We start from the raw sequence: 13,893 nt of genomic DNA on the forward strand, positions 1-13,893 counted from the left end.
GAAAAAAGGCTCAACATCCCTGATTATTACAGAAATGCAAATCAAAACTACCATGAGATACCACCTCACACCAGTCAGAATGGCCATCATTAATAGGTCCACAAACAACAAATGCTAGAGTGGGTGTGGAGAAAAGGGAACCCTCCTGCACTGTTGGTGGGAATGTAAACTGGTACAGCCACTATGGAGAACAGTTTGGAGATACCTTAGAAATCTATACATAGAACTTCCATATGACCCCACAATCCCACTCTTGGGCATATATCCGGACAAAACTTTCCTTTAAAAAGACACATGCACCCACATGTTCACTGCAGCACCACTCACAATAGCCAAGACATGGAAACAACCCAAATAACCATTGATAGACAATTGGATTAGGAGGATGTGGTACATATACACAATGGAATACTACCCAGCCATAAAAAGAATGATATAATGCCATTTGCAGTGACATGGATGGAACTAGAGAATCTCATACAGAGTGAAATAAGTCAGAAAGAGAAAGACAAATACTGTATGATATCACTTATAACTGGAATCTAACATACAGCACAAATGAATCTTTCCACAGAAAAAAAAAATCATGGACTTGGAGAATAGACTTGTGGCTGCCCAGGGGGAGAGGGAGGGAGTGGGAGGGATCAGGAGCTTGGGGTTAACAGATGAAAACTATTGCTCTTGGAATGGATTTACCATGAGATCCTGCTGTGTAGCATTAAGAACTATGTCTAGATACTTACATCACTACACGACAATGGGAGGAAAAATTATGTATACATGTATGTGTAACTTGGTCCCCATGCTATACACTGGAAAAAAATAAATTAAAAAAATGTATTAAAGACTAAAATGAAAGCCCTGAAACCATTCCTAGAAGAAAACACAGGGAGAAAGCTCCTTAATATAGATCTTGGTGATGACTTTTTGGCTATTACACCTAAAGCACAAGTAACAAAATTAGAAATAAACAAGTGGTATAATACCAAACTTTAAGCTTCTGCAGAGCAAAAGAAACAAGTCAGCAAAATGAAAAGACAATTAATGAAATGGGAAAAAAATATTTGCAAACTATGTATCTGATAAGAGATTAATACAAAGTGTATAAAACACTGTCGTTAGGATTGAAAACTGGCACAGCCATTATGGAAAACAGCATGGAGTTTCCTCAAAATATTAAAAATTGAACTACCACATAGTCTAGCAATTCCACTTCTGGGTATATATCTGAAGGAAACAAAAATGCTAAGTCAAAGATACATCTACACCTCCATGTTCAGAACAGCATTATTTATAATGGTAAAGACATGGAAACAACCTAAGTGTCCATCAACAGATGAATGAAGAAAATATTATATACATACACACACACACACACACACACACACACACACACACACAATGGAATACTACTCAGCCATAAAAAATAGAAAACCCTGCCACTTGCAGCAACATGGATGGACCTTGAGAACATTGTGCTAAGTGAACTAATTCAGAGAAAGAAAAATACTGCATATTCTCACTTACATGTGGAACCTAAAAAAAAAATTCTTAAACCAAACTCACAGATCAGGTTTATGGTCGTGGACAGGTAGTTGGGGAAAGGGGAATTGGATGAAGGTGGTCAAAAGGTACAAACTTTCAGTTATAAGACAGAAGAGTACTACAGATGTATGTACAACATGATAGCCAGAGTTAACACTACTGTACAGTATATAAAAGCTATTGAGAGTAAATCCTAAGAGATAACATCACAAGAAACATTTTTTCTTATTCTTTTTTTTGGATTTATGTGAGATGATGGACGTTACCTAAACTTATCTTGGTAATCATTTCACAATGGAAGTCAAATCATTATGCTGTACACCTTAAAGTTATACAGTGCTGTATGCAAATTATATCAATGAAACTGGAAAAAACAGACATAATTAGCAGTCCAATAAATGCAACTATAAAATGTGATATGAATGTTTTTATTCTATCAATATAATTTTTAAAAATACCATCCATATGCTTGTAAAAATAGTATAATATGGCATCCTCATTAACACATATTTTGAGAATATATTTTAGAAAAAAATTTGGCAAAATCTATCGAGAACATTAAATTTTGTATACATATATATTTTTGATATTTTAATTTTGTTTCAAGTAATTAATTCTAGGTAAATGGTATAAAATTTTTAAAAAGCTAAACCCAATTATTTTTACTGCATTGTTTTAAGATCAGAAAATTTTAAACAGCCTAAATACACTAGAGAAATGCTATAAAAAAAAAACACTAAAGTGTTTTTTAATAATATTTAAGAGAGTTATATGAAAATGCAGGCTATAAATAGAAGCAAAATACTAAATTATAAATGCTATATGACCTCATATGTGTAAAGAAAAATTGTTAGACAAAAAAGACCAGAGGAAATACACTGTTTTACTTGAATTTATATGTTTAAAAAAAATCAGTAATTTTTTGAGCTCCCTTAACTTTTCTAAATCTTCCAAATTTTTGTTTAAATACATACTACTTTGATAATCAGAATTTTTAAAATTGCAACAGTGATACCTGGTGCATAGGGTATTCCAAGGATTAAATTAAATGACTTACATGCAAGAATTTGCCACAGTATCTGGTATAAGATATCAATAGGTAGTGTTTTTCTTCCAGGCCAGGTAAAAATGCAGGGTAAATGGTTTAGTATTTAAGAACTCAGGCTCTGCTCCCAGAGAAAAAGGAATACACTTATTGACATTCCCATTTGTTAGATATTACAAATTAATTTATCTAAGCTTCAATAACTTCTCCTAAAAGTAAAAATAGTAATATCTAACATTTTTGGATTATTTGGGGAATTAAATGAGCTTGTTCATAAAAGTTACTCATCTTACTGCCTGACATATAATAAGCTTTCAGTAAATATTAACTCTAATATTTGTACAGCAAAGTAAAAGGCATGAGACTTTTGAACCCAGATAATGAATTTAAAAATTAGTAAACAAAATAGATGTCCCTTTAACCAGAGAAAGAGCCTCAAAATTACATGACAAATGCAAAGCATCAACTCAGATGGAGTAGAATCTTTGGTCCAGTGTGAGAAAAGGAGTATCAGACGTTTGAGGTAAACTCATTAAAGGAGGGGTCCTTGGGGTAATGTCCATCCATCTAAGGGAATCTTAGCAAAGAGTTCCTTTAGGGACCCTGGTTTTGACCCAGCAATAGTTTCACTAGGGACAAGTGGAGAATCTAAACTTTCATTTTTATCACTGCTAGAGAGGGGAAATAAACCACATCTTTTTCAACTTCCAAAAAACAAAACAAAACAAACAACAAAAAAAAATGTTCCCAAATGCATTGAAAGTGAAAGCACAAGGGACAGAACTCTGAGATCCGAGGGAAATGAAGACCAGAGGAAAGGCTTATCTGAGACACTGTTTCCTCATCCCCATCAGTGCCTGAATCAACTCCTTCAACGAAGGGCATATACCAATATTTCATGAATGTGGGACAGGGAAAATATGTGTTATATTTTGAAGGTAGAAATGTGAGTTTGAGAAAGTATCTTTCTACCTTTCTAGTTGAAAAACAAACCATTATTTTCAAATTTTGTTTACTGGAAATGCAAAAGGAAAAAGATAGGTAAGTATATTACCTTCATTTAATCCTTTCTAATGTTACCATGGTTTTGTGACTTTTATTCTAAACTACAGCATTTTCCTTAAAATAAAATTGACTGAAGAAAATTAAAATCCAAAATATCATTTTTCTTTTAGTTTCCTTTAGGGAAGAAAAGCAGACTGAGCATAAGCCAATACTCATTCCAGTGTGAAAGGAGGAACAATACAAATCCTCTCTAGAAGCTGACGGTTATCATTCCTCATAACGCTGCATTTGATTTTTTTAAACTTAACTTCTAATCCCCGCCCTAGGTTTATGAAATGGCATCAAAACTTAACTTCTAATCCCTGCCCTAGGTTTATGAAATGGCATCAGTCACCGAAAGTAAAATACAGGCTACAGGATGTCCTGCTGGGAATTTTTCCTTTCTCCTCAACCCTAGCACAGAAGTTGACCTCACTGACTCTAAATTCAAGTAACAAGAAGAAATGATATCCTGCATGGTAAGTCAAACATAACACAAATAATGGTCTTCCTAGCACCTTGTAACATTCCAGGAATAATAAAAATTGTTTAGGGAAGATAGAAAATCCAGAAGAGTAAGTGCCTTCAAAAACAACATTTTTAATAATTATTTTTTCAGGTTATTAAAATATGTTACTCATAGACATTTTAAGAAATATAAACATATATAAAGAAGAAAATTATAGAACCTATCATCTGACCTTAAAAAATTTACCACTATTAATTTTTATTTTTTTCCAGAAATTTTTCTATTCCTCAGTATTAGTTAACTTATCTACAGAAACGTATCTTGCTACACAACTTCTATAAAGTATAAAGAACTTCATAAACTTTTGCTACTCAAAGAATTGGCATTACCCTATTGCTTATTAGAAATTTAGAATCCCAAGCCCAAGCAATTCTTTTAAGCCAGAATCTATATTTTAACACTATCTCTGGAAATGTTTATGTACTGTATGAATTTTTTCTATGCCTCTAATCTTTATGTAATGAGTATAAATGCTTTAAAAGTGCTGGGTATTTCTAAACTGCCTGCCAGACGAAAAAAAAAAAAATTACAAGTTAGTATTCCCTCTAACAGTTTTACTCAATGACATTTCACTGAACATTCACCAACCCTGGTATGATGATTATTCATCTTTGCTAGTTTGAAAAACAAAATTGTGTCATTCATATTCAAATTAATAACCTTCATCTAGAAATGTGGAATTATGGATTTAATTCCCACAATTTACACTGAAACTTCATATTCACTTCTTAAAATGCCTTTTAGGAGTTCCTGTTGTGGCTCAGTGGGTTAAGAACTTGACATAGTGTCCATGAGGATGTAGGTTCGATCCCTGGCAGGACCCAGTATTGCCACAAGCTGTTGTGTAAGTTGCAGAAACAGCTTGGATCCCATGTTGCTGCTACTATGGCTATGGCGTAGGATAGCAGCTGTAGTGCCAATCTGACCCTGAGCCTGGGAATTTCCATATACAGCAGGTGCAGCTATTTAAAAAAATAAATAAATAAATAATAAAAAATAAATTTAAAGGCTTTTAATTCTATTGAAAAGAATAATATTTCTAATTTTTAAGACATCTTACCATTCAATAATATAAATACATATTCCAAAATATCCCTTGCTTTGAAAAAGATACATGAATACAGTAGGCAGTTAACTTGTTTTGAATTTTTGAAATGGTTTAGGCCAGTGATTAGCTTATAAAGCCAAATGAAGTTTAGAGGATAAGCCTGAAAAGACTGTACTTTGCACATAAGTATTTGGTTTATAGTAGCAAAGTGACAGTCAACAGAGAATAAACTATAGTTCCTGATGGACAGTAATCAAAAAGTTAATGCTACTATTTGTATATGTTTTACTTATACTATGTTGAGAAATATGTTTACTTATTATAGAAGTACTGAAACAATATAAGATACGTAGTATTGTAGATAGTTCTTAAATTTCCCAGGGACAGAAATCTGAAGTCACTTTGTCATCTTAAAAGTAACTGTAAGGAAAAAAATAAATAAATTGAGAAAGAAAGAGACAGAAATAAATCCAGAGAGACAAGTGAAATAAAGTGATTATAAAGAAAGAATGAATTTCTCTAAGGAATTTAGTGAACTTTTCACTAGACTGAAACCTAAACAAGGTCTTTCCAGGAGTTCTCTTGTAGCACAGGGGGTTAAGTATCCTGCATTGCTGCAGCTGTGGTGTACGTCCCAGCTGTGGCATAAGGTCGCAGCTGTAACTCAGATTTCATTTCTGGCCAGGAACTACCACATGCCCCAGGTGTGGCCATAAAAAGAAAAAATAAATAAATAAAATTTTTAAAAAGGTCTTTACAACACCAGCTGATAGCATTATGGTCTCCACGCTTGCAAGTTTATGAGATGAAAGAAAAAGACTGGGCTTTCTCCTGCCCTCTCTCCAGAGCTGCCCAGAATATGGACTGCTCCAAAGAAGCATATTCTATGGAATATTCTATAGCATATTCTATAGAAAGAATAACAAATGTGTAAAAGACAACTGACATGTAAATTAATTTTATTATATTAAATAAGCTTAAATTCTCAGACCTAGGCAAATTATATCCCAGGGTGCAGGCAGAATTTACAGATGTGATTTGAAAACCACTATTGGTGTCTTAAAGAGACTTCTGAGGATGAAAAAAAATTTTAACTGAAATTAAACAACGGTACTAGTTTAAAGTAAAAAGTTGTTTCTAAGAATTTTTCATAAGCCCTCTGTTCAGTAATACATGCTAGAAATTTTCCAGATACAATGTCATTTTCACCACTTTTGTATTATTTCTCTATTTTTAGCTTAGTTAGCCATCTATCTGTAATTGTTGATAATAATACCTGTTAGCCTAGAGAAAGCTTTAAGTGATCTGGAAAAGCATTTTTTTTAATGTTCTATGTATTTTAATCAAAAACATAGGTGAAAATAATTAGAAATTTTATCAAATCCATAGGCAATAAAAATAGAACTGGAAATTAATATTTTAATGTTTAAATTAAAATTAAATTAATATTTTAATTTTTAAAGCTAATATTTTAAAGATCTCAATCAGCTGAAACACTTGGTGAAACTTAGCAACTAACCTCCCTCACTTCAAACACTCAATGACTCAAGCGTAAAATGGGGCCAGACTGGTTTTAAAGAAGTTCTTGTGAGCAAAACTCTAAGGGCTCTGGTAAAATAAAAAACAATAAAAGTCAGAAGTAAAAAGTTACTGCCCAAAAAAACTAAAGAATTTAACCCTCCATGAGTTTCTAGAGCAAAATAGATTATAGTATCACAGTGCTCTGAGTCAGCCACACAGTATGAGGGAGATTGCATTCAGTTTTAGTAAGATCACATCTTCAGAAAGGTATGAGGAATCAAAATAAGGCAGCTAGGAGGGTGAGCACGCTGGAAATCGTGTCATATTCAGTTGAAGAAACAAAAGGTGCTTAGTTCAAATAGAGAAGATATGAATATCTTCCTAAAATTTTTTTTTTTTTTTTTTGGTCTTTTCTAGAGCTGCTCCCACGGCATATGGAGGTTCCCAGGCTAGGGGTCTAATCGGAGCTGTAGCCACCAGCCTACACCACAGCCACAGCAATGCAGATCCTTAAGCCAGGCCTTAAGCAAGGCCAGGGATCGAACCCGCAACCTCATGGTTCCTAGTCAGATTCATTAACCACTGAGCCACAACGGGAACGCCCCTAAAATATTTTTAAATGCTGCTGTGTAGTCTTACTCTGAGTTTCATCATAATGTAGTTGAAACAACACAAATCTGCTCAGCACTGCCCTTAATGCTTTCCCGTGGCTCAAATGTTACTTCTGTAATTGTAGGAAGAATAAAACAGATAATACTTGTTCAAAATTCTGATAGAGTGTGCCCATATGATGGGCACATAGTAAGTGTTAAATCCCCTTCCCTGAGGCAGAAGTAGGTCCAAGCAGACAAATGAAGATGGGAAAGTGACTTGGGAATGTAACAAGGAAGTTTATTACAACTTCTAAAAATAAAAGCTCTTCTGCCTTTCAATAATCCTTTTGTTGTGGATTATTTCAGCAGAAGCTGGATAACCAACTAGCAACTAGAAGAGAGTAGCTCTTACTGCTGGTGGGAGAAGAGGCTACACAACCCCTATAGATTCATCCAGCTCAAAGACTCAGTGAGTTCAGATAAATAAGAAAATGTGGGTTTTTTTTTAGATCCCATTTTAATTCATGCTATCTCTGAGGCCAGTGAATAGGAGTGATAAGTTACTCCAAGAAACAGAAGGCCAGACGTGACAGTTGCTTTATTTCTCTATGATATAGGAGGAAACACGTGAATAGAAACAGATTTCAACTATTCCCTTAAGTGACTCCCTAAGACATAGCATATTGAATCAATTGGCCTTCATGCTACAAAAACAACTGGAAAACAAAGATTCAAGCAGACAGTGGTAGAAATGGGTAACATCTAATTGGTACAAAAAATAATAATAATAATAATAAAATAATGAATCAAAGGCTCTAACAAATAAAATTATAACACCCAAAAATGCAAAGAAATGATTGCCTGAATCCCCCTTACATGTCTCCTCAGTGTCTATCATCATCTTCTTAGTCTCCTCTCTCTCTTTTCTCTCTCTCTCTTTTTTTTTTTTTTTTTTTTTTTTTTCCCATGCCTGCAGCAGGCAGAAGTTCCCAGGCCAGGATCAAACCCAGGCCACACACAGCAGTGACAATGACAAATCTCTAATCGTTTCCAACAGGGAACTCCCTCTTCTCCCTTTTTAAAGTTGATTTCCATTTTACTTCTTTAACTAACTATCTTGATTTTGTATAAATGAAAGAGTACTAATCTGCCTCAGGTTATGGATAACTACAGGAGCTGAATATTGCACATCACAACAGTCAGGTAAAATAACTGCAAATAACTGTCTGTTCTGCCCTTCTCACTTCAGTTCATTTGAAAGTGAATCACTTTTTTTTTTTTTTTCCCCCACAGGTTTGGCATTCAAGAATATATTTTTTTATTTATTTATTTATTTATTTATTTATTTATTTATTTTTATTTTCCCACTGTACAGCAAGGGGGTCAGGTCATCCTTAGATGTATACATTGCAGTTACAGTTTTTTTTCTTTTTTAACTACTGCCAGAAATAACACCTGCATCAGATCTCATTTGCCATACCCAATTGATGCCACATTATGACTACATTTGAGAATATTTTAAGTTCAGCTCTTGAAGTATGACGTATGATATTTGTATGCCTTTTAACCATTCTTATTACAAAAAAATAACCATGTAAAAATGAAAAATAAAAGAAACATTATTCCCCCTAAGTGGTATATTTTGAGGGGTGCTACAGAGATCGTACCTACTTCCCCTCAGATGGTGTGGTATTGTCTACTAGCACCAACAGTTATTCATTTTATTAATTTGATGCACTTTTTCCCCTGAGATGGTGACATCTCAGATACATTTATGCTGGAGATCCTCCAAAATAGTTGGGATGGGCAGTAAAACAGGAGCTGAAACACCTGGACTCTAGCTTTGACCTTGCCATTTACTGGTTTGGGACCTCAGGCACTTAACCTCTATGAGTATTTATCTCCTCATTTGTGAAATGGAAGCAACAACTCTTGTTATGACTTCCCTATAGAGTAAGTACAAAAGAAAGTACAAAAAAAAAAAAAATACGTGTTCTACATAAGGGTTATCTTGTTCAAAACTAATCCCTTGCAAAGAGGCAGTTACCTCCTGTGAAGCTCCATGGAAATGAAGCAGCTATCACACAAGACCTTAGGCAATCCTTTCTCTGCCAAGTGGCTAAACTAAGGAATCTCGCTACTAACTTGTCATATCTTACCTCTGCCAATGCAAAGCTTAAGCTCCAGTGTCCAGTCACACCAGGAGAAAAGTCTATGTTCCCTCTCCCCCAGCCACAAACTCTGAGACTGGAAGTAGTACTCAGCCAAATTTTCTTCATTTTGATATTATATTCCAGCCCTAATCACATCTGAAGAGGGATTAGCACTTCCCTAAACATGCAATTAAAAATCCCTCCAATCTCAAAAGTTTGGGTGCCCTCTTGGAGTGTAATATCATAGATTTATGTGTGTCATTATGGTTATAGTGAACAAAAGGGACCAGCCCACCTGTGACTGATCCTGAGTCTACAAGTTTCCCCCAGCAAATGATGCTCCAATAAACTTGCTGTTTGTGCCATCCTGTCTTCTGCCCTTGTGTACAGAACATGGAAAATGAAAACTGCTAAAATATTCACAGATGTTAGAGGTTAAGTTTATGCATGAGTTAACTGGGGGTTTTTTCCAGTAAACTGGTGTTATTAAGAAAAGGTGAACAGAGCACTTGAGCTCTGAGCTTCTAAAATAGGAAAAGAGGAGAGAAAAGGTGGAACAGAGATGACAGATAGACCCTTATTCCAAACTTCTTATGGGTTAAGCTTTGGCCTAGGCCAAGACCTAAAATTTAGATAAACTTCTCTCAAAAGAATAGCCAGGCTTTCTCCAGTGCTGAATACATCACAAAATCAAAGAATACAAGAGAGAAAAAAAGGTTGTATCAAAAACCCAATTTCCAGGATTTCTCTGGTGGCCTAGTGGGTTAAGGATCCAGCATTGTCACTGCAGTGGCACAGGTTCCATCCCTGGCCTGGAAACTTCCACACACTGCTGGCATGGCTAACAACAACAACCAAAAAACCTGATTTCCATAAGGCTGCCTATTTTGAAACAGTATTCATTAGGTTGACCTGTATGACACTAACGAATACAGGTCAGGATCAGTACTGACCTGATCCTCATTTCCCAGGAAATCCCATAGGAGAGCTTGGTGAAGGGGGTAGGGGGAGCAGTGTAGGAACAGATAACTCAGGAAGTTCTGTAGATTCAAAGATAGTTGGCCTTAACATTAGTACAAACCACAGTGTAGCCATCAGGAAAATGATCCTATTATTTAAGATTATAATGACATCCCTACCAGGGAAGACAGTCTCTAAAGAAAATGAGAGCTCTGGTGTGCCTCATGGGCGAAAAAAAAAAAAAATGGTCTTAAAACTTTTTAGGGAGTTGAATCTGATGTGGTCTGGGAGGACTCTCTATACGTACACACACATGTATACACACACATACACACACGTATATACACACATACACACAGGTACTTAGCCTGTCACATGGGTAAAATTCCACTGGTAAAAATATTATTTTGCATTTTGAAATCAGTTTAATTTATAAGATTAACAAAGGAGTATAATAACATCTAGCATATTCTTTAACAGTTTATAATAGTTTATATTTTGGTTGCATTTTATAATATATAAACTGCTTTTGTATATATTATTTGATGCCATTCTTAGTCTCAGAGGTTAGTCCTTCCTTGAGGAAATACTCCTCAGGAAGTGGCAGAGCCAAGATCCATAATGCCCCCAAAGGCCTCGCTCTGCCACATCAGTGGATCCCAGACCTGAACTGGGGCCCAGAAATCTACACCTTTCAGAGACTCCTCCTATGATTCTGATATTATCAAAATCTGGAGCTAATGTATTACATCATCCTACAGATAGAAAATCGATTCTAATAACGGTCTATAAGTGGTCACTTAGTGAAGTTAAATTGTAACTTGCTTAAAGTCATCCTGTAGTTATTTTCATACCTGGCTTTTTAAGCCTCAGGTTCTCTCTTTTATGCCACTTAGCTGAGATTAATGTTTGGTTCAGTAAATCTGTCACTTGCAGTTTTTTATAACTAAATTAATTTAGGTTTAGCCAGACACCCATCTGTACTGTCTAGACCAATGTTCTCCAAAGCTTGGTGCACCAGGCAACCCAATGAGACATGCAGAAAAGAAATACCTGAATTTTATTTTTATTTTATTCTAAGAAAACTTTTTAAGAATCTTTATCAATATTTATTATGTTGCTTGACAGTGGTTTGTATATACTTTAAAAGTGAAGAGTCATTTATAGAAGACTATACTCAACACCTGTATTGTTGGGGTGCCCAATCAAAAATAGAAACCACTGGTCTAGGCCCCCTCCTCTATGCTCAGAAAAATATGCTCATCTCCTGGGGAGGAATCAGGAGGCAGGATTCCCTTTGTATACGTAATTTCTGCTGTAATCCTCACAGGATAGATGCTAATGATGACCTCTAAGGCCAGAAATTCTTCCCACAATGTGAGTGAGTTCATCCTCTTGGGCTTCCCTTGCCGCTGGGAAATACAGCTCTTCCTCTTTTCCATATTCTTTATAACTTACATCCTGACCCTCCTTGGAAACATGGCCATCGTGTGTGCAGTGCGTTGGGACCACCAGCTCCATACCCCGATGTACATTCTGCTGGCCAACTTCTCCTTCCTGGAGATCTGCTACGTCAACTCTGATGTACCCAACATGCTGGCCAACTTCCTCTCCCAGACCAAAACCATCTCCTTTGCTCAATGCCTCCTCCAGTTGTACTTCTTCTTCTCACTGGGCACAACAGAATGCTTATTTCTCTCCACCATGGCCTATGACCGGTTCCTGGCAATCTGCCGCCCCCTGCACTACCCTACCATCATGACTACTAAGTTCTGTAGCAGCCTGGTCGCCTTTTGCTGGGTGTATGGTTTCCTCTGGTTCCTGATCCCAGGGATACTGGTTACTCAGCTACCGTTTTGTGGCCCAAATGTGATTGATGACTTTCTGTGTGACCTGGGACCTCTGCTGGCCCTGGCTTCAGCATGTGTCCCAATCCCAGGGACTGTTCTCATATGTGGCACCATGAGCTCCCTCCTCATTTTTGCCACCTTTTTCTACATTACTGGATCCTACACCCTGGTGCTGAAGGCCGTAATACAGGTGCCCTCATTTGCTGGCCGGAAGAAGGCCTTCTCTACCTGCTCCTCACATCTGGCCGTTGTGTTTCTTTTCTACGGTTCTGTCATGATGACATATGTGAGCCCAGGGTCAGGACAAGCAGAGGGCATGCAGAAGTTCACAACTTTGTTCTACTCAGTTTTGACTCCTTTTTTCAACCCCATGATCTATAGCCTCCGGAATAAAGAAATGAAAGATGCCTTGAAGAAAGTTCTAGGAGCTTCCTAAAATTGGTATTATGTACATTAAAGTTGGAAAATCATTGATCTGAAACATTCTCTGAAAGGCTCACAGTAATCACAACCATAGGTAGCACATTCTACTGACATCTACCTCCAACTAAGCAGTGGTTCTCAACTAATTGACCCAAATTGGGGGTACTGGGGCCTAGGCACAGGTATTTTGAAAAGCTCCCCGGATACCATAATACATAGAGTGGGTTGAGAACCACTGCATTTAAATTTAGGGATTTTTAAACTTTGTGGTAACACAGAATGACACCATACACACATTCCTTTTCTTTCCAAAAGCCACAATGGTGCGAATCAATCAAATTGAATATTCAATAGTAATAACACATAAGTATAACAATTATGCTTTGACAAAAAAGTTGATGTACAAGATAAGCCAGTCTCTTTTGAATGATTTCACATTCTTATTTTGGGGAGATTATGCACAGAAAAAAGAAAGACTATGAAAAACTAATCTGGCATTATAATACTGGCCTTTGGAGTGACCCAGATTAGCAATATTTCCTGGCTTAAGAGAAGCCACAATCTAGTTATAGAAATAAAAACTTTTTAACCTTTTTTCTTGTTTTGTAGCAGCTTGATTAAAATATATTCATGTACCATAAGATTCATCCTTTTTAAAGTGGACAATTCAGTGTTGTTTAGTTTATTAAAACAGGTGTGCAACCATCATCGCTGACACATTTTAGACTATTTCATCACCCCAAAAATATATTTCACATCCACCGTCAGTCACTCCCTACTCCCCTCCCTATTGAGCCTATGACAACCATCAATCTACCTTCTGTCCCTATGAATTCTGAAGTATAGTTGATTAACAATATTGTGTTATTTTCAGGTGTAAGCATAGTGATTCAGTGTTTTTGCAGATTATATTCCTTTATAGGTTATTAAAAAATAATAGGTATAATTCCCTGTGCTATACAGTATATACTTATTGCTTATCTATTTTTTTAGCTCACACATTTTTTCATTAATGTATAGTTGAGTTACAGGGTTTCTTCAATTTCTGTTGTACAGCAGCGACCTAGTCACACACAGCTCCCTGTGCTATACATTAGGACCCTACTGCCCATCCATTCCATATGTTACAGTTTGCATCCACCAACCCCATCTCCTTATCCATCCCACTTCCTCCTCCCTCCC

The 13,893-nt window shown here is 36.1% G+C and overlaps 1 protein-coding gene and 1 long non-coding RNA gene across 2 annotated transcripts in view; one reads left to right on the plus strand and one right to left on the minus strand.

Moving 5' to 3' along the window:
• Nucleotides 1-13,893, minus strand: part of LOC146401763 (uncharacterized) — a 909,931-nt gene that overhangs the window by 265,309 nt on the left and 630,729 nt on the right. The gene's annotated exons all lie outside the window — the stretch shown is intronic.
• Nucleotides 11,780-12,724, plus strand: LOC100157808 (olfactory receptor 11H6-like). Its single transcript, XM_001924328.4, has one exon. The coding sequence runs from the start codon at nucleotides 11,780-11,782 to the stop codon at nucleotides 12,722-12,724; it is 945 nt and encodes a 314-aa protein (XP_001924363.2).

Source organism: Sus scrofa, chromosome 7 (genome assembly GCF_054392235.1).
Source record: "Sus scrofa isolate SSC_HxYL_T2T_F1_AM1 chromosome 7, Sscrofa_HxYL_maternal_Yorkshire_Landrace_v2.0, whole genome shotgun sequence".
Taxonomy (NCBI): domain Eukaryota; kingdom Metazoa; phylum Chordata; class Mammalia; order Artiodactyla; family Suidae; genus Sus; species Sus scrofa.